At 36.1% G+C, this 20748-nt stretch overlaps 2 protein-coding genes across 6 annotated transcripts; both read right to left on the reverse strand.

Annotated features, from left to right (window-relative positions):
- Positions 1 to 645: 645 nt before the first annotated feature.
- slc7a3b (solute carrier family 7 member 3b) lies at positions 646 to 12986 on the reverse strand. The gene is made up of 12 exons (XM_048175967.1): positions 12680 to 12986; positions 8708 to 9117; positions 8303 to 8464; positions 7788 to 7959; positions 6641 to 6759; positions 6333 to 6555; positions 5270 to 5409; positions 4132 to 4234; positions 3445 to 3677; positions 3133 to 3299; positions 2934 to 3042; positions 646 to 2657 (listed from the first exon to the last, which is right to left on the reverse strand). Exons 2-12 carry the CDS (start codon positions 9075 to 9077, stop codon positions 2512 to 2514), a joined length of 1944 nt encoding a protein of 647 aa, XP_048031924.1. The 5' UTR covers positions 9078 to 9117; positions 12680 to 12986; the 3' UTR covers positions 646 to 2511.
- A 131-nt stretch (positions 12987 to 13117) lies between these two features.
- si:ch211-126c2.4 (chitinase-like protein PB1E7.04c) lies at positions 13118 to 20748 on the reverse strand. Of its 5 annotated transcripts, none has more exons than XM_048175964.1 (9): positions 19319 to 19463; positions 17017 to 18898; positions 16864 to 16906; positions 16187 to 16348; positions 15916 to 16005; positions 13724 to 13789; positions 13539 to 13610; positions 13382 to 13449; positions 13118 to 13232 (listed from the first exon to the last, which is right to left on the reverse strand). In XM_048175964.1, the coding sequence occupies exons 2-8, from the start codon at positions 18877 to 18879 to the stop codon at positions 13382 to 13384; spliced, it is 2364 nt and encodes a 787-aa protein (XP_048031921.1). In that variant the 5' UTR covers positions 18880 to 18898; positions 19319 to 19463; the 3' UTR covers positions 13118 to 13232. The 5 variants fall into 5 exon arrangements, 3 of the variants coding, with proteins under 3 accessions (XP_048031921.1, XP_048031922.1, XP_048031923.1); XM_048175965.1 differs by having other exon boundaries at positions 13378 to 13449; XM_048175966.1 differs by lacking the exon at positions 15916 to 16005.

The following is a 20748-nucleotide window of genomic DNA, read 5'->3' on the forward strand; positions in this document are numbered from 1 at the left end:
CCTCCACAGGTCAAAGTTTGAACTAAATTGTCATATACAATATGCTAGTGCAAGTATATAACAATTAGTTCAAACTTTAACCTGTGGAGGGCAGTAATACACTTAGCAGTGTCTACACTGCCAGAATTCAAATAGAGAAGAAGAAGAAAGCTAGTTCAAGATGAGCATTTATTGTAAAAACTAGCGATGATTTCTCTAGATAAGACCCTTATTCCTCGTCTGGGATCGTGTAGAATGTTTTGAAGCTGCACTGAAACTGTTATTTTGACCTTTAACCGTTTGGGCTCCATTGAAGTCCACTATATAGAGAAAAATCCTGGAATGTTTTCATCAAAAACCTTAATTTCTTTTCGACTGAAGAAAGAAAGACATGAACATTTTGGATAACATGGGGGTGAGTAAATTATCACAAAATTTTAATTTGAAAGTGAACTAATCCTTTAAGTTATTCACTCAGAAATCAAAAACAGCCACTCTTTAAAAAAAAAAAAAAAAAAAAAAAAACCCATAGGAAATTCCAGAGTGAATGCATTCCTTGAAAATTTTCTTCAGCGTCTAAGACTTTAAACTTAACAGCTCAATACCTCTGAAAGAACAGATAGTCACGGCACTGAGCAATGTAAAACCATCACTTTTGAGGAAATGTAGTCTACAATAATACCCATAAGGGTCTGTATTATTAGAGGAAAAGGAAGTGACAGTTCAAAGATAATACTACTGACTCGTAGCTCAACTTTGTAACATATAATTTTCAATAAACAGGAAGAAACAGTTCCAGCTCCACTACACAGCAGCACTGCGTAAACATTGACTGTAAAACAGGCTTTAAAGTTGCAACATTTGCAGCAAATTGTAATAACTTTTAAAAACATACTGTACAAACTGCTGTGTAGTGTAAAGAGCCATACATCATTCTGCCCATGTCAATAAGATGTACAACATTACAGCAACAAATGAAAAAGCCACCAAATTCCCAAAGCTCCATAATCCCCACTTTCAGACCTACTTTTCCTTAAAGAAAAAAAGCATTTACATTGCTATGTTTTTACAAAAAACATGAAAACAGCATAAACAATGTTATCTTAAGACTAGAACTACAATGGCAAAAAACTGCATTACAAATAAGAGCACTTAGATGCTTACATTTAACATGAAAACTAATTTTGTCACGCAAGTAACAAAAAGACTATATCAGAAAATTTGACAAACATGTAAAGTCTGATTTTGATATTAAGCGCTTTTAACATTGAAGACAATTAGGTCTTCCTATTTTACATCCCAAATATGTACAGCTCAATAGACAAAACTATGCCAAAATGAATTGAAAAAGCCAAAAATATGTATATATACACACATAAAAAAATTACAATACCATCAACAATAAATACATTTTCTTCCTACTGGTACATAAATACATCCATACATTTACAAAAAATTTACAAGAATATACTTTTACAAATAGAAATCTACTGATGAAATCCAATGTATCAGTTTAAATATTTTTCATGTATCACTTTTTCAATCATATCAAGTTTATAAAATTAAAGTACTACAAGGACGTTTTGAGTTCAAAACAATAAAGCACATTCTATTTTACTAAATATATTACACTCTCCCAATTCTCTCTGGTCCAATAAAAATATTTTGATTTTGTTCACATTGCACACAAAACCAATTCAGTCTTTAAATGTGAATTTAGGACTGACTGTACTCACTGTCATTTTGCAAGGGATGAATTGTGGTCCATTTGCTTACAGTAGATAGGCTAGTCACTACCTACATTGGTCACTATAGTAATGATGTAAATGGCAGCATAATGCAAAGAGACTTATAAAACACCTGTTGGGTGGAAAGAGAGGACAGAAATGCCAAGATGTCCACCTTGACATCTTGCCGCAGTTCTGAACTCGTGAGGCACATTAGAGAACATCGTTGTGCAATTACTCACATCCACTAGTCAATGTCACACAGTGTGCTATAAGAGAAGTGAATTTGGACATAAAGGATGTTAAATACACATTGCATCATGAACTACAAAAAAAAACTCAAGTTGGATACGCCCGATGAGATATTTGCTGCCTGTCTGAACAAAGTCTTTGAGTAACCTATTCCCATGAATTATGACAGAGGGGAGTCACTCTAAATGACCAGAGAACACCCACAGGCAGAGACACCACATATTTTTCAAGTGTAACAGCTCTGTTCCATCTCTGGACTGGTTCAGAAAAATGCATGTGCATACAAGTACACATAGGACTAGACCATATCATAATGAAGCCCAGACATACATAAGTAACACTGTTTACAGTACCATTACGCACTGACAAAAGGTAAATTATTAGTAGGAAATGCACAGTTTACCCACTGAATAAAAAAGGTTGATTGAAATCATTTTCTTGTCACTTTTTGATACATACTTCAGAAAAATTATAAGGTGCAAAAATGAAAGTGACTACAGCATTTTACAAAACCGGTTGTAACGTAGCTGCCATACCAATCCGGTCGCTCTTCTTAAGGTGTGGCCCCCTCACGTTCACTGTCATCTCCAGCCAGGTAGATTGGTTTCTTTCCTTGAAAAATGGGCTCAAATTTTTGTGGGGAATTGTTTTTACCCTCAGAGCTGTTCCATATTCCATACGCAAAATAAATGAGAAAACCTAAAAGAGACAAAATCAGACTTTCAAACATAGTGCTAAGAAAAACTGACAAACTATCCAAATTATTATACAATTACAATACCATTCAAAAGTTAGGGGTCGGTAAGATTTTTAATAGGTGAACAGAAAGGTAAAAAAAACAGCATTTATTTGAAATAGATCTTTTGTTACATTATAAATGTCTTTACTGTCACATTTGACTAATTTAATGCATCCATTCTGAATTAAAGTATTTATTTCTTTCTTACTAAACCAAAACGTTTAAAAGGAACTTACCAAAAGCCATCCATACTGCGAAACGAACCCATGTAGGCCCATCCAATTGCATCATGAGGTAAATATTTACAAACATACTGACCAGTGGCAGGATGGGGAGAAAAGGCACCTGCAAAATGTAGACAGAGGAGTATTATAACTGCTAAAGATCTGACGTTCTCAATTTTTCAAACACAAGGATAAGTATTCAAGTCTGTACCTTGAAACTGAGATCCTGTTTACTTTGCGGCTGTCGCCAGATGATGATGATGCAGGCAGAGGACAAAACAGACAGGATAACAACCAAAGTGATATAAAAAGGGTTGCCCATCCCCACCTGCTCGATGTACACCGACAGCACCACACACAGCATAGTGAACAGCACAGCTGAAGAGCAAAAAACAGAAGGTGGTTATCTGCCTGTTCATTTTGTGAACAACAAATTTATTAGTTTACAATTCCCTGAACTCAACTTTACAGTTACACGTAGCAAAAAAGGAATCATAAAAGGTGGACCAATGGAAATGCTTACATATGGTGCCAGTGGCAGCGTAAACAATGATGCCTGAAATCTTGGTGGGTACATCATAGATAGGAAGCACCAGCATCCTGATGGAAAACTTCTCCTTGAGGGGAGTTGTCTCCAGGTCCTGGCCGTACTCATCCCCGCTATCCACATCTGCCATGGCTCCTTTAGCCTCCAGCCTCTGTAGCTCCATTGGCTTCTCATCTGCACCACTGGAGCCAAGGATGCCTGGCTGGTACCTGCAGATGAAAAAAATAAAATAATTAAACTAATTTTAAAAAAAAATGTTTTAAAAGAATTCTCATGTGCTCACGAAGGCTGCATTTATTTGATTAAAAATACAGTAAAAAACAGTAATATTGTGACTGCTAAAAAAAAATATTATATAGTGAAATATTATTACAACTAAAAAAAAAACTAGTTGAATATATTTTAAAATGTAGTTTATTCATGTGATGGCAAATCTGAATTTTAGTGTCACATGATCATTGAAAAATCATTATAATATGCTGGTTTAGTGCTCAAGAAAAAATTATTATTACTATCAATGTTGAAAACAGCTATGCTGCTTAATATTTATGTGGAAACCATGACACATTTTTCAGGAACATTTGATGAATTGAAAGTTTACTGCATCCATATTTCTTTCAAAAACCCCCAGACTTTTAAATGGTAATTTACGTATTTACTCACCGGAGAATGAGTACACACACAGCGACCAGAGTGTATGCCAGCAGGGTCCCGATTGACATCAAGTCCACCAAGGCAGCGAGATCAAACAGGAAGGCCATCAGGGCTACAGGGAGGAAAAATTCTAGGATTTAGTCACAATTGTTAAAGGTGCCCTAGAACCCCTTTTAAAAAGATGTAATATAAGTCTAAGGTGTCCCCTGAACGTGTCTGTGAAGTTTTAGCTCAAAATACCGAATAGATTTTTTTTAATTAATTTTTTTAACTGCCTATTTTGAGCCATAATTACATATGCACCGATTAAGGCTGCGGCCCCTTTAAATCTCCCGCTCCCTGCCCCCGCGAGCTCTCGACAGCCTTAAACAGCAAACACAAAGTTCACACAGCTAATATAACCCTCAAAATGGACCTTTACAAAGTGTTCGTCATGCATACATCGATTCCTGTAAGTATAGTATTTATTTGGATGTTTACATTTGATTCTGAATGAGATTGATAGTGCTCCGTGGCTAAAGCTAACATTACACACTGTTGGAGAGATTTATAAAGAATGAAGTTGTTTTTATGAATTATACAGGCTGGAAGTGTTTAAAAATTAAAATAGCGACGGCTCTCTTGTCTCCGTGAATACAGTAAGAAACGATGGTAACTTTAACCACATTTAACAGTACATTAGCAACATGCTAACGAAACATTTAGAAAGACAATTTACAAATATCACTAAAAATATCATGATATCATGGATCATGTCAGTTATTATCGCTCCATCTGCCATTTTTCGCTATTGTCCTTGCTTGCTTACCTAGTCTGATGATTCAGCTGTGCTCATCCAGATGTTTTGCCCTTGTCTAATACCTAGAATATGAGCTGGCATATGCAAATATTGGGGGCGTACACCCCGACTGTTATGTTAACAGCCTGTGTTATTTTGAGATTTGTCTGTTTTTCGGAGGTCTTTTAAACAAATGAGATTTATATAAGAAGGAGGAAACAATGGAGTTTGAGACTCACTGTATGTCATTTCCATGTACTAAACTCTTGTTATTCATCTATGCCAAGGTAAATAAAATTTTTCATTCGATGTCACCTTTAAAAGAGTCATCTACTGACAGTCATTACATGAATAAGAATGCAGTCTTACCTGCTACAATGCCGGACACAATGGTTGCCAGCATGGGTGTCTTGGTTTTCTTGTGCATGCGGGAGAGGAAGCGAAAGAGCAGACCATCCTCAGCCATAACATAAATCACACGAGGCATAGGGAACATGGAGCCCAACAAGCTAAAGAACATCAAAACAAAACAAAATAACAATCAGAAAGGTATTAGTTGTTGTTTCATATTGACTTCCAAATTCCAAACAGGCATTTTTGCATCCTTGAAGGGCATTTTGAGAAGGGGACACCATTTGTAAGAGTGTTCCAAACAAAAGTAAACAAATGAATCTCTTCATGAAATAATTTCAAGGAAGTAATTTAATCGTTTATTATCATGTGAGCCAGGGTTACAAGTCCTCATGATTCATGTTAAAGGGTTAGTTTACCAAAGAATTCTGTCATTAATTACTCACCTCATGTCATTCCACACCTGTAAGACCTTCGTTCATCTTCAGAACACAAACATAGTTTCGATGAAATCTGAGAGGCCTGCAGTCATGTGGACTATTTTAACAATGTCTTTAGTACCTTTCTGGGCCTTGACATTGGTGGTTAAATTTCTGTCTATGGAGGAGTCAGAAAGCTCTCGGATTTCATCAAAAATATTTTAATTTGTGTTCCGAATATGAACAAAGGTCTTACGAGTGTGGAACAACATACGGGTGAGTAATTAATGACAGAATTTTCATTTTTGGGTGAACTAACCCTTTAAATCTAGCTATGGCGGAAGAGTTTGAGTTGTATAAACAGAATAATTCAAGTTGTTTTGTTGTGAATGTGATATATTACACATGTATTTCATATTAAGTTCATATAAAAGTTTCATAGGTAAGAAATGTGTTTAATGCCTAACTTACACACGTATAAAGCATATTTTAAAAACTTAATTATAAATGTACATTTATTTGTATCATATTATAGCACATGAAATGCCCTGCTCCCTCCAAAGTGCCCTTTGGAGTGAGTAGGGCATAGAGATGCTCACTTCTGATTGGAATTTGCCCTTTATGTCAATGTCAGTAATGTAATTACAGCTTGATAAATGTACCTGGTGGAAAGGGCACACAGAGACCCCACAGCCACAATATAGCGAGCAGGCTTCCAGTTCACATATTCAAAGGCCTCAGGAAGTGGACTCTCAACGTTCAGCTTGTAATATGGCATCATGAGTGTGAGCGCTGCAGACACTCCGAAGTAGGCAAAGAAGCAGATGAGCAGAGATGCCACTATGCCGATCGGGATGGAACGCATGGGGTTTTTGGCCTCCTCACCTACGACAACATCAACAGAGCTGTGGTGAGTTTGGTTTTAAAAGTAGACATACTGGTTTTACATGAGAAGTCTTGCTTCACTTACTTGTAGTTGCAATGCAGTCAAAACCAACAAATGCATAGAAGCATGTGGCAGCGCCAGAAAGGATTCCGGTTAAGCCAAATGGTGCGAAGCCACCTGAGCCGAATTCTTTTTCAATGTTGCTAAGATGTGAAAAAGTTTTCAACTTTAAATTTACAGACAACACAATGCATAAACATTCTTATATAGATGTATACATATATAAAATATTTTTAATTAAGTAATTTTTTTTTTTATGTTTCATTAATTGTAATTTTCATCTGATTTATTAATTTTATCTTTCTTGTAATTTAGTTGTGTATCTGTGAATATGATAATGACCTCAAAGACCAAGTTTCATAAATTCATATTTTTCATTTATAATTTTTTTTTGCTTACTAGTATTATCTTTTAGAATATATGTCTATTAAAAATATATATTTTTTCATTTGATACCCTAATTTTAATCTAAATTTAACTGTCATTTTTATCTTATCAGATCTACACTGCCCTCCAAAAGTTTGGAAATACCCCTGGCAAAGCGTGGTTTTGGATGATATCAGCATACATTTTTTTGGTGCAAATACATTAAAGTAACTTGACATTATCATTGATGACTAGCAATAATAATTTTCATTTTGATTACATAATAATGGCAATATATACATGTCAAAGTCAGACATGCCCCTTTGCCAGCTGTGATGCCTGGTTACTGCTTTAAACTTGTCCCAGGTTTGTAAAAGATTTTTGGGTCAGCACACCTTAATAGCTTCAACAATTGATTGCCAATTAAGTTTAGAATACAATGAACCAATCAGAACCCAGTTTAGGTCAGATAGCTGCTAATGCTGGATATTTTGATGAATCTAAAATGTAAGTTTTTTTCTATGTATAAACTGTTTATATAATAAAATATGTTTCTGTAGTTTGTGTTGTCCCTTATAAGAGCAAAATTATCACAAATTAAAAAGGATTCATGTCAATATTGTCCAAAACCCCACTTTTCTAGGGCGTTTCCAAACTTTCTTTTTGAGGGCAGTGTATCTTTCTTGTAATTTAGTTGTATATCTGTAATCAGTAAATATGACCCAACTAATCAACTTTAAATTATGCTCGAAACTACTTTACTTTTGCTATGCCAACATATAAAAGTCGAGGAAGTGTGACTTACTGTGCCTGAGACATGTTGGTGCCGTTAAGGTAGTCCTCCACAGTGAGGTTCCAGTTGGCAGTGTCGCCTTTCACAAAGGCCGATATGATGACAAATGTCAGAACCACCAGGTTGATTCCTGTGAAGATCTTGTTGACTAGTGCAGACTCACTCACTCCAAATGCCAATAATCCTGTAGTGTGGGAGGTGAGAGGCAGCAAATTCACACCATTATGGTCTTTTGCATGGCAATGGTAAAAAGTAAGTGTGAGTAACAGTCCTATGATTATATTGGTGAAGCGGATCATTTAAAATGATTTTAAATGTAGCTTGTGTGGTAGAACCAATGAACCATCTTTTTTTGATTCCCCCATCAGAAACACACTAACAAAAGCCAGGTGTTTGATAAGAAGTGAACTCAAGAAGAATAATTCTGGAACAAAGATCCATTGGCATATCCAATGGAATAATAGAAGATCTTGAGTTTGTGCCAACTAAGAATTAACTAAGCACCATCATATTAAAGTGGTTCTCACCAGTGAGCAACATGACCAGGATGAGGGCAAACAGATCTGGATACTCCGCTAACACTTTTCCAGTGTCTGGAAATGACATGGTGCCATTGAAGAAAACAGAGATCTTCTTCTGCACTAGATCATCAAACGTTGAGCTCCAAGCTCGTGCCACACTAGCTGTGCCTGTGAAATAGAGAGAAGGACAAATGTAGATGCAAAAGACCTCAGAACATCCACTTGTTATGTTAAGAGTCCTTCAGTCCAGAGAAGTAAACACTTTCAAAACCACTTCAACTCATTTGTAATAATCACATATAATTGATCAAACTCTTGGGAGCTGACAACTAATTAGTACATTTGGATTCAAAAAGAGAAAAGCTCATTTTAGTCACGTATTATAAAACTAGATAATATCTATGTGCTCACCAATCACATACGACAGAATGAGGTTCCATCCCGTGATGAAGGCCCATATTTCACCCACGGTCACGTAGCTGTACAGGTAAGCGGATCCCGTTTTGGGAACACGTGCACCAAATTCAGCATAGCACAAGCCAGCGAGGACAGAGGACAAGGCCGCAATGAGAAAAGACAGCACGATTGCAGGTCCAGCCTTCTCTCGGGCCACTTGCCCAGCCAGGACGTACACACCTGCACCCAGTGTCGCCCCCACACCAAGGGCTATGAGGTCCAGAGTGGTGAGACAGCGAGCGAAGCGGGTTTCGTCCTGAGAGGTGTCCAGCATGCGACGCCTCAGCAACATCTTCCCAAAGGAGGCAAGTTTATTCTGAATCATGATGGATAACGTTGAGGAGTCGGGGATAAAGCTGAAGGCACTGAAGGAGAAGAGAAAATGTATTATATATATATATATATATATATATATATATATATATATATATATATATATATATATATATATATATATATTTTATTTATTTTTTGGTCAGAAAATACTGCCTTCTGTGCTAATTAGGTCAAAAAAAATGAGTGGCCCAATTTAGATGTTTACTTTGAAGAAAAATAACCTAAAGCACAAAAGGACAAGCTATTTTAAACTTTTTTGACTTGAAACAAAAAAGTAAGGTAAACTAAGGCCCATTCACACCAAGAATGATAACTATAATGATAACTACATTAGCCTCCACAACAACGCACTATAATGTTGTTTATTATAAGCACATACTGCTCTTTAAAGTCGGATTGATTCGGATTGGCTGTCAATGTTTTTATCGTTCATTAGCTGGTAGGGGTGTAATGATACCCTCATGTCATGATTTGATACATATCAAGATACGATATTATTTCGATACTCCAAGACATGGTGAAAGGATAACAAAAAAAAAAGTACCATTGATTAAAATGCTAAATTTGGTATTGCATTGGGAGTGGAAATGATTAGGCTTGGACTTAGCGCTGGTAACCTAATGCATAGGACAATGGTGTCACCAGAATAAAAATATTCATTATTGCTAACTGTGAAAAACAGATTAATTTTAGAAGAAAATATTTGCACTCTGTCACTAATTATATACATTTAAAATAATGTAAGCCACTTTTTATTGGTAACAATACATTTGGCATTATCAGGACCTACAAATATTCCCCCATTGCATTATTATGCACTTTATTCAACATTATATATATAGTAGTTTAATGTAGTGCTGACACAAACTCTAAAAACTTGAATATTTTCTCACAGTAATTTTCATTTTGGGTGAACTATGCACAACACATATTTGTGACACCCCTATTAGCGGGAAAAAAGGGTTCTGAAAGTGATTCACACTACATGGTTATTCATTATAGGTGTGGTGTGGAATTCTCTCTTTTCATAGAATTCTAAAGATTATTAAAACTTTATAGTTTTTGTCCTTGGTGTGAACACCCTTTACCCAAGTCATTACATGTAAAACCAGGGCATAAAATAAGGGTGCGATTTCCAACACACCCCTAGACACAGACAGATCACTTAGCACTTTATGAACAACTCATTTCACCACAGGGCAGTTCAATCCATCAGGAGAATTAATAAGATTACTATCTAAAAGGTTTATATTGCCTTTTCAGTTATTGAGTCATAATTCATATAGTACAAAAGCTTTAGAGCACTGACGTTGGTGTGGACGGAAACAATTTTCAGGCAAGACCAAACTGATTAATCACAATTTACTGGCTAGATGAAAAGAGCAGACTGGGTGAAATTGGACCATGGCTGAGGTCAAAGAAAAAAAATTAAAAGAAAATTAAGAAGAAAAAAAAGTCTACACCCTCTCAATACAAATTTTGCAACTATTTTAAAAATGCTTTTTGAATACACTTTACATAAGACAAATATTAGCGGCTGTACCTGGAAAAGTAAACATCAAGAAAACGTGCCTACATGACGGAAACTATCAGTGTTGCAAGGCAGCATAATGATTTATATGTCATTTTCAAAAATATATACATGAACGTATATTTTTCATATTATTGCAGTTATAATTTATCGTTTTTGCATAAAACAATCCGAGAAAATTATATATGCTGCTAGTATAAAAAAAGAATTAAGAGTACATTTAACATCATCTAAATATCTACAGGCGCGCGCGCCATTTCTACCACGAGGATGAATTCAATGATAAACATATGGGATTTCCACTTTAATGTAACAGAGGCTTTCAACACTTATGACACTTTACATAAGACAAATATTAGCGGCTGAACGGTTGGCAGTCCAAACACTTTTCAGAAGTAAATAGAGCAAATGCAGGGAAGGTTTTCTGGTGTGGTTTCTGACCAGCAGCTTGAGTACTCATACATGTTTGATCAGATCCTGTCAATGGAACTAACTAGACCACACTAGAAGTAAACCTGCACCTGCTTACATGACTATCTAACAGTTAAAACTTCTAACACTAACCTTTAAGTATTTTGTCACCACAATATTTGTGGTCAAAGCATTTCCTCACACATAAAAATAAAACAAGGATGACTTTTCTTTTTAAGTATTACGGTCTACTGCTACAGAAACCTCTTTTTGCATAACTCCACGACGTCACTACACGGAAAACATTTACTTCCTTCCAGGGTCATTACATAAAACCACTAACACTGAGAAAAAAAAAAAAAAAAAAAAAAAAAAAAAAAAAAATCACCAACTTAAAAACAAAGCAAAGTAAAAAATCTAGTCCATGAAAATGGTTGTTAAATCTACCAAAAAGTGTAGCACTGACGTTTGTGTGCTAACTATTGTGATGATTATCAGTAACCTCACATAAAGCACTGCCTCAGACACTGATATGACTGAATAAACATGATTAAAGGATATTTTATTAATTATCTTCCAGTAGATCAGACAAGCAGATTCTACGGTTAAAAACATTTCCTGTTAAAAGAAAGAGAAGCAGTCATGCAGTAGATGTCAGACATTCCTATACCCTGTGCAATTAAACAAAGAAATCATTTCAATCAATAAGTAGGCAAATTAAATAAGTTTGGACATGGTGAATTCACAGGTTTGGTGTCTATAATAGGAATATCCTTGTTGGCTGGTTTGGGAATCAGATTAATATATTTCAAGATGATGCCTGAAAGAGCCCAAGTTTTTGAACCAAAGACGCAATTTCACTGAGGCGTGAACTTAGCAATTATATATTTATTTGAGTATCAACAATGAATTAGAGATAAAGCCAGTGAATTAACTTACAGGTTATCCAATACTGCAAGTTTGCTTGTGTATCTTTACTACCTGTAGCACCTGTTATGACACACCTATATTTACAGTAATGGAATTTCATTATGACTTAATGAAACTACACTACTACAGCTCAGCATCCTATTAATAATGCTTATGTTTTTGAGACACATTATAGATCCAAAGGACACGAGTTACATGATTTATTAACTCAAAGATATTACTGTTTTATTTTTTTTTTTTTTTTTAAAAACATGTTTAAATTAAGCAAAACTGTACCTGGAAAAGTAAACATCAAGAAAACGTGCCTACATGATGGAAACTATCAGTGTTGCAAGGCAGCATAATGATTTATATGTCATTTTCAAAAATATATACATGAACGTATATTTTTCATATTATTGCAGTTATAATTTATCGTTTTTGCATACGAAAATTACATTTCAAACAATCCGAGAAAATTATATATGCTGCTAGTACAAAAAAAGAATTAAGAGTACATTTAACATCATCTAAATATCTACAGGCACGCGCGCCATTTCTACCACGAGGATGAATGCAATGATAAACATATGGGATTTCCGCTTTAATGTAACAGAGGCTTTCAACACTTTTGACAGAAAACATAATTCAGATCTTTTAGTTAACGAATACTCCCTACGTCACATATGTGAAGATTAAGAATGACATATTATAGACATAAACGTTAAAAGGGTAGTTACCCTCTCTTGAGACGATGAAGTGAGAATCCAGCAACTCAGACAGACGATGAGAAGCGTGGCATGTAGTCTAGAAGAATGAGTTGCTGAGCAGGACATGCAATACTAAACAGAGCCGGAAATTCAAGCCTTTTAAGGACAAGCCGCTTCCCCCCAGGGTCGGTTTTGTCCTGACGTCAGTGACAAAGCCAGACATACTATGACGTGTTGCCATTGACAACCATTGTTTTGGGAGAGTGACGTGGTTTTTCCAGCATTTTTGAAAGTCCAGCTCTGCTTATTGCCGCATTTTAATTTTAATATCACAGGATGACATAACGAACACAATGTGTTATAATGTAAAATATGAATCTTCTCCTATGTTCTCAAAAACAAACAATAAACCATATTGTAAATATCATAATTAATGAGGAAAAGGCTAAACACTTAAGCCAGACAATATACTTGAGTTAGATTTTATTAACAAACAGTGTCACATTTTTATAAACATGCATAGAACTGCATAGAAAGTCCACAGCTGTTAAAAAGTTAAAACTTTCCTCGTCACTTTTCTTCTCTATGTGTGGGAGAGAGAGAAAAAAGAAAGAAAATCAGGCAGATGTAAACAATTTTGCTTGTATTCATTTCAGCATAATACAATGATTTGATATTTATCTGTAAAAATAACAATGCAAGGAATAAATTGTGAAGACACAGAATACCTACTTAAATTCTCTTCATTTCTCTTACACACATCTCTAGTTTTTCGTGCAATGGTCCCCAGTTTGTACACTCTATAAAAGATAAAGGTATCCAGAATGTAACAACAAAACATTATCTCGTAACGAATAATGAGGGAAAAAATATGAAAAAATACAGATACCTGAACGCAAACCCATTAGTTCTTGAAGGATCCTCTCAAGTTTTTCTTGATGTTGCAAACAATCAGCACAGCCTGTATGGGGGGTGGTTAAAAAGATTAGGTAGATTTGAAAATATTAGACACTATTTGTGAATTAGAAAATTTACTGCATGAGATCTAAGATGACAACAACCACCAAAATTCACCTGATTCATGTGCTCCTTCAGCTGGATGCAAAGCATCACTCTCGACCGTAGACAGCGCAGCATGTGCTACGGATACAAACACACATAAAATACATTAGAATGGATAATTACAATAAAAAGATAATATTTTACAAACATTTACTACAAAGTTGTCTAATTAAAACTTTTTTTGAACAACATGGGATGGTAAACTATACCAACCAATATCTAATTGTCTTAATAGTGTTTGCTCATCCTTCACATTTGCTCATCCATATGTACATGAACACTACTGTTGAAAAGGTCAGGACTGAATTTTAATATCATCATATAATTGATTAATCAAAACATTTCTAATGCTGCAAATTATTATTAGTATTTGAGAAAAAAGCAAACAATGGCACATACTGTTACCTAATCCTGTGCTAATTTGGTACAAGAGGAAACTTTCTTCGTTTACAAGCACATTTGAAAGTGGATCTTAATTGGTTCTTAGGAGAAACTAAACTTGACCAAAACGGGACAGAGAGAAGTGGACAACAGAGGACAAGTACATCAAAGGGTCTAGCAGCTTCATTAACCGGCGAATAAATTCTTGTTTGAGATGATCAAAACAGTTTGATCCTAAAATCCATGAGAAGAGTCCAGTGTGAACAAGACAGAACTTATTAGAAACAGAAATATTAATTTGCAGCATTTTATAATGCCTTAAGCGTAATGTTTAATCAATTCAACCCAACCCAACCAGGCATGTTCTGTGCTGTATTTTACATCCATAATTAGTGCAGTGCATTATGGCGCCATGGATGCCAATGTACCATCTTATAATTGAGTTTAAACAGACCTATAAATCTCCATTTCAAAAGAAATGAAAACACTCAAAGGGGAGGCATGCACACACAACTTCTTTAAATGCACGAATTAAAAAAGGCTTTAACAACAAGCTCCCAAATGCACCAGTCCATTCAGCAAGGCTATTACTGTGCACTTCACAAGGATATCAATCCAACTGGATTACATCTAGTCAGGCAGGGAAAATATCTTGCAAATAAGACATGTAATGACTCAATTCTCTTGCCCAGTTTTCTGGCGGCTTTAGGAAAAAATATTTTGCATTAGGAGCTGTCCTGTTGAGATTTGTCAGTGTGGCTTAAGGCAAAGGGTGGCTATTTTCCACATTTTAGAGACTAATGTTCTTGAGTATTGCTTTGATACACCCAATGTTTTTTGTACATAATGTCTTTTAATTTTTAAATATCACAAAAAATTGCTAGTAGCTATGATTCCACCCAAAGCTACGGATTTAACTTGAGCACAAAATTGGAATCTTGTATAAAATATTTACGAATAAAGCAGTGTTTCCATCTCATGGGTTCAAGAGAACAAAATAGTCTGGGAAAAAAAATATCTAATAAAAATGGAAGTCACTGCAACTAGGGAACCCACTGTGACTTTTTTTTTTGCTACATCATAAATGCACCTCAGAGGACACAGATGAAACGCAGTAAACGCTGTAACGTTATCTTGCATTTGAATGCCTCTTGTTTGGGAACAATCATGCGATTTGCTTCTCGGAGGGAATTACAACAAATCATTCCGATGACAAACTGCTTAGGCATTTCAGAATAATCAAACCAACATTTGAGATGCTGTGCAATAAAATTGGTTCACTGGTTAGTTCATTTATCCAGTCACATCCACTGTTGAGGCAGTTACATTTAGTTTGCCAAGCTTTTTGTTGCGCATCGAGGGATTTATTCGGTCAGTGTGTTTTCATCACAGGTTTATCTGCGCCGTCTTATCGGATAAAAAAAAAATTAAAAAAGTATCTGCCTCAATTGAGTATTTTATGTGCATCTTGGCGTTTCCATCCAGCATTTCTTTATGCAATGTCCAAAAATGTGCATAAAAACAGGTGGATGGAAACATAGCTAGTTACAATAATCCTAGTTTTAAGAGGGTATAACAAAAACTTTGAGTGGTTTTGTACAAAGCAATATCAAAATACACCAGAGACTGATAAATATTACAATAAATTGCTAATTTAGTTGGCTTTCCTTATAAACCTTCATTGGTTTTATTAAAGATTTTTAGTTTTAAAGGTGTTGTAGACCTTCTGAGAGATATACCTGTTATTTATCAAGTCTCACTAATGCACTTAGAAGTCCTCTAGTTGATAAAAGTAAATAAAAAATAAGGACAAATGACCGCACCAATTCTTTTTCTCTTTGCCGAAGGCAAACCATCATTGTTCAAGTGCTTTTGGCCCACACTGGAAAGCAGTGAATTCCTCGTCCTCATACCTTTCATAGATAGAATTAGAGGAAACATGATTGGAATGACAAAGCATTACATAAAATCAGAGCCCTTCATTTACATAATCATTCTGTCTAGATATTTACTATGTATTCATGTTGCATAAAAGGCATAAAATCAGCAAACCTGATCTTAACAAAAATCTAAAGATAGACAAAGGAATAGTACCTGGTAATGCTGTTGTTGGTTTATTACAGGACTGAGTCTGAATGGTTTCTACAGAGGATCGTGTAGTCTGTGGTGTCTTAAGAGCCATCCTTTTATGGGTTGGGGGCTTTAGTCCTGATTGTTTCACTTGGGGTATACCACCAGAGCTTGAAGGCTTTGCAACTGCAACCACATTATAGCTTATAGAAAGCACAATTACTATATAATACAGCATAGTAATAAAATACAGTTATGTACACTACTGTTCAAAATGTTTTAAAGTTGTTGTAAGAAGCCTTATGCTCACATAGGCTGCATTTATTTGGTAAAAAAAAACACAGTAAAATTGTGAAATATTATTATAAATTAACTGTTTTCTATTTTAAGATATTTTAAAATGTAATTTATTCCTGTGATGCAAAGCTGAATTTTCAGCAGCCATTACTTAGTTGAAAATATGTTAAAAACAGTTACTTTTTTAACATTTTGTGGGAACTTAATATTTAACGATTCTTTGATGAGTAGAAAGATCAAAAGAACAGCATTCATTTGAAATAGAAATGTCTTTACTGCCGCTTTTGATCAATTTAATGCATCCTTGCTGAATAAAAGTATTTTAAATAAAAAACTTGAACCTTTGCAAAGTAATATAATTATGTGCATGTATAAAATGTGTAAAAAGTGTTTAAGCCACTCACCAGCAGTGAAGTTATATCCAGTGACAGAAGAAACCATAGAGGTCTGTTTACATAAAAAATAATATTAAAAAATTAAATCACATTTTAACCCAATTAAACCCAACATCTTGTATGCATCCAGGTGACTGATTCATAAAGCATTGGGTTTCCTACCTTAACAGTGCTAGCTGACGCTGTGTTCCTGACAGGTGCGATGTTCTTCCCCTTGTTCGCCTGTACTGTATTCCTCTTGCCGAGCACGGTGGTGGATGATATGTCAGGATGATGCGGGGCCTGTGGCCCCTGAATAGTCTTTGGTTTGACCACTACTGATGAGCTCATGGATGACTGTGGCCTTGGTGGAAGACTAGATTTGGGATAACTGAGCTTAGAGGAAAGTTGAGGAAGCTGTCTTTTGATTGGAAGTTTTGTGGGAGGCTTGTTCTCATTTGCTGGTTCTGATGTACTGTGACTTGAAGTGCAGTTCGCCGAGACCTTCTGACCTGAGCTCTCAGTCACCTGCACAGCATCAGTTCCATTGTGATTACTCACACCAACAAGCTCATCATTCGATTGGGCCTCAATACTGTTGATCACAGACAGTCTTTTTCTCATCGGTGTGGGCTTAGCATCTCTCAGTATCTCAAATCTGGATTCTTTGCCAAAAATGATAGGTGTGGAGGTAACCATGAAGCTCGTCTTCAAGTCCAGGGTATCATCCAAACAAAAAATACTGTTTCTGCTGATATCAGAGGAGGGAACGGACTCAACTTCAGCCAATCCAGGTCTCTCTGTTGTTTTGTGATGCTCCTCTGCTTTGAGCTCAGGAGCATCATTGGGAGCGTCTAAAGAGCAAACAAAAGCTGAGGTGCTTATCTCAACTTCTGTTTCTCTGCTGTTAGAGACAGGTTTAGTGATTTCCACTGCATTAGAAGCACCGTTAACCTGGTCAGCTATTTCTGTGCTTGGGGGCTTTATTTCTACAGTGGTGTCCTTCAAAACTGGAACGTCTGGCGGAGTAAGATCAGTGGTTGTATTATGTTTAGTAAACACTGTCTCAGATGGCTTTAAAATATCTGAGCTCGATTGTTCAATCTCAGCAGAGGGTTGATGAGGAGCACTGGCCATTTGCTCCACAACATCAACTGTTACATTGACTTTTAAATTAGCTTCTTCTGTGTTTTTTATTTTACCATCCTCAGACGAGTTAAGACTACCATTTGTTTTTTCTTGTGGCTGAATGTCTATAGTTCCTTCAAGCTTTTCTGTAGTAGTGTTTAAGGGTGCACTGTTATCATCAGATGAATTGGCTTTAGAATGTGTGCTGTCTATATTAGGAATATCCACAGTTGCATTAACCCCGTTGTCGGGACTCTCTTTAAGGTCATGTGACTGGACCACATCAACAGTGGTATTTCCTGACTCAGCCTTTATACTGGGGACATCAATGTCCACTGTTGAATTAGGGTCAGGCCTCTCCTTTGATTCTTGAGACTCAAAAGTGCTGTTCTTCTCCCTGATGTTGTGTAGATCAACAGTCGTATTACCACCAGTGTCAGACCGTTCTTTCAAGTCTTGACTCACATTAAAAGTGCTGTTTTTCAATTCTGCACTCATGAAATCAGATTTCTCTAAAGATGCAGTGGATACCGTGGGATCATTGCAGTGTCCATCTGCTTTATCTGCTGTTGCACTAATGTCTTTCTCATTCTGTAGTGATCTAGTAGACATGCTTCCATCAGCCAACTGACAGGGCGCTCCAAGAGAGTGATTAAAAACAGAATCATCCTTATTTTTGGTTTGATTTTCTAATGGTGTGCAAGCAGGGGAATTCAACACAGTTCCAGCTTCATTTGAAAGAAACGACGGGCCGACAGTGTCATCCAGAAATCCAGACACTTGGGGAAAAGGTTCATCTGCAATTGAATAGAAACTATTACACAGATCTGGCAGTTTGATAGCCTGGTAAGAAGAAATGGGTTTCTGAAGAGTCGATCCACCGGCCTGGGCAAGCTTTCGCCTTAGAAAGCTCTCCATATCAATAGCAGGCGGGTCTCTGAAAGAAACAAGAAGTCTGGGAATTCATTTGTAGCTTCCTGAAATCTACTTACCGACAATCACACATCTCACAGACGATGACACATGAGTTATACAAAAGGAAGAACCTGCTTGAATTCCTTGAATACAGATCTAAAATTAAACACTAAATTACTACATTGAAAATAATCCAAATGTGATATATAAACATGTGACAATAGTTTGGGTTTTATACCATTACATAACAGACTAAAAATACTAGAATAAACACAGTTTGTAACTGACAACTGCAACGAATGTTTTGCTATGGTAACACAAATAACCCTCGACACGGAAAATTACTAACAAGCTTATTTTCCACAAGAAACTAACAAATTCAGTTGCATTTCTAAACAAATAAACATATCATAATCTTTAGGAAGCATTATCATCTTCTTACCAGGTCTCTAAACAGGCTGAATGTTAGATATTTCCGCGTCGATTTGAAAACGGGGACATTCTAGTCATTGGACAAGACGCTCAATCCTTGACCAATCAGAGCGACGATCTGTGAGGCGTCAGAAATATCACAGCGCCCCCCAGTGCTGGAAGTCAATATAGAACGAACACCTCAGTAATATCATTGATTTATTTCTTATATAAAAATATAAATTTGCCATATTTAACAACTGGATATATATGCACACACATCTGTTTTTTTTCCATAGTGCTCTAAAACAATTGCCGATACACGACCTAAAAGGATAAAAAATATTACTATTTATAGCACATTTTATAGACTAACACTTTCTTTTGAAATATTTATTTATAATAAATCGCTGTCACACAGATAACGGTAGTCAGTGAAATGGCGATATAGACAATGCAAATTTATAAACTTACATAAATTGTGAGCTGTTAAAAAAAAGAAAATAGAAATAGCCTTACTTTTCAGTTTTAACATCAAAGAAAAGTTTTCTGTTCTTGTTAGCTTTCATATCAGTAAAAAATTGTTAATATTAGATTGCATGCATGTAAGCTGAATTGTTGTTGAGCTTGTGACATCTTCATTAGCCGATTTTTATTTCAGAACATAGAAAAACGTGATATCCACATACATTCACTACCGGCTGTAACACATGCTGGAATAAGTTATAACAATCAAATAAGAGATGCAAAAACAGAGGCCACATTGAAATATGCTTCTAAAATAGCTTTACTGAAACAATCCAAAATAATAATACAGCACTCTTTTTGTGACTGACCATATCTCAAATCCACTTCCAGTTTGACTGTGTGTGTGTGTGTGTGTGTGTGTGTGTGTGTGTGTGTGTGTGTGTGTGTGTGTGTGTGTGTGTGTGTGTGTGTGTGTGTGTGTGTGTGTGAATTAGGGTGCTTTCACATCAGCACTTTTGGTGCGCACCCGGGTTCGATTGACGTCAGAGTTCGGTACGTTTGGATGATGTGAACGCGGTCTTCTGAACTCGGGTGCGCACCCGCGAACCGTACCCGAGTCCGCTTAAAAAGGGTGGTCTGGGGTGCGGTTCAAGTGAACTCCGGTACGGTTCGCTTCTGATATGAATGCAAACGTACCAAATTGCGGAAGTGAACCGCTATTAATGCCGTATTATTTGATAAAAATGTGTGTTTGTGTGTGTGTTTCACTCACTTTCCCAACGAGCGTGACTGACGTGCTGCAAGCAGAGAGCTGTAGTGTAGCCTTTCTTATTTCTGCTCACCTTCCGTACTACAGTCGCGGCAGATAGAGGCAAGTGTCGTTATGAACAAAACCAACGGTTAAAAAACAAAAATATGAAAGTGAGGAGAGCAACGTTATGCATTTTGCCGCCCTCTCCTGCGCCGTCGTTACTAAGCAACGGAGTAAACAGC

This window comes from Megalobrama amblycephala, linkage group LG23 (assembly GCF_018812025.1).
Source record: "Megalobrama amblycephala isolate DHTTF-2021 linkage group LG23, ASM1881202v1, whole genome shotgun sequence".
NCBI classification, from domain to species: Eukaryota; Metazoa; Chordata; class Actinopteri; order Cypriniformes; family Xenocyprididae; genus Megalobrama; species Megalobrama amblycephala.

Coding starts and splice junctions, on each gene's coding strand:
- si:ch211-126c2.4 (XM_048175964.1), bottom strand. CDS start 18,879: ATGGAGAGCTTTCTAAGGCGAAAGCTTGCCCAGGCCGGTGGATCGACT. Junction 16,907..17,016: donor CGTCAGCTAGCACTGTTAAG/GTAGGAAACCCA, acceptor TTATGTAAACAG/ACCTCTATGGTTTCTTCTGT. Junction 13,450..13,538: donor ACTAATGGGTTTGCGTTCAG/GTATCTGTATTT, acceptor TATCTTTTATAG/AGTGTACAAACTGGGGACCA.
- slc7a3b (XM_048175967.1), bottom strand. CDS start 9,077: ATGATTCAGAATAAACTTGCCTCCTTTGGGAAGATGTTGCTGAGGCGT. Junction 7,960..8,302: donor CCTGGTCATGTTGCTCACTG/GTGAGAACCACT, acceptor CCCACACTACAG/GATTATTGGCATTTGGAGTG. Junction 3,300..3,444: donor CGCTGCCACTGGCACCATAT/GTAAGCATTTCC, acceptor TTTGCTCTTCAG/CTGTGCTGTTCACTATGCTG.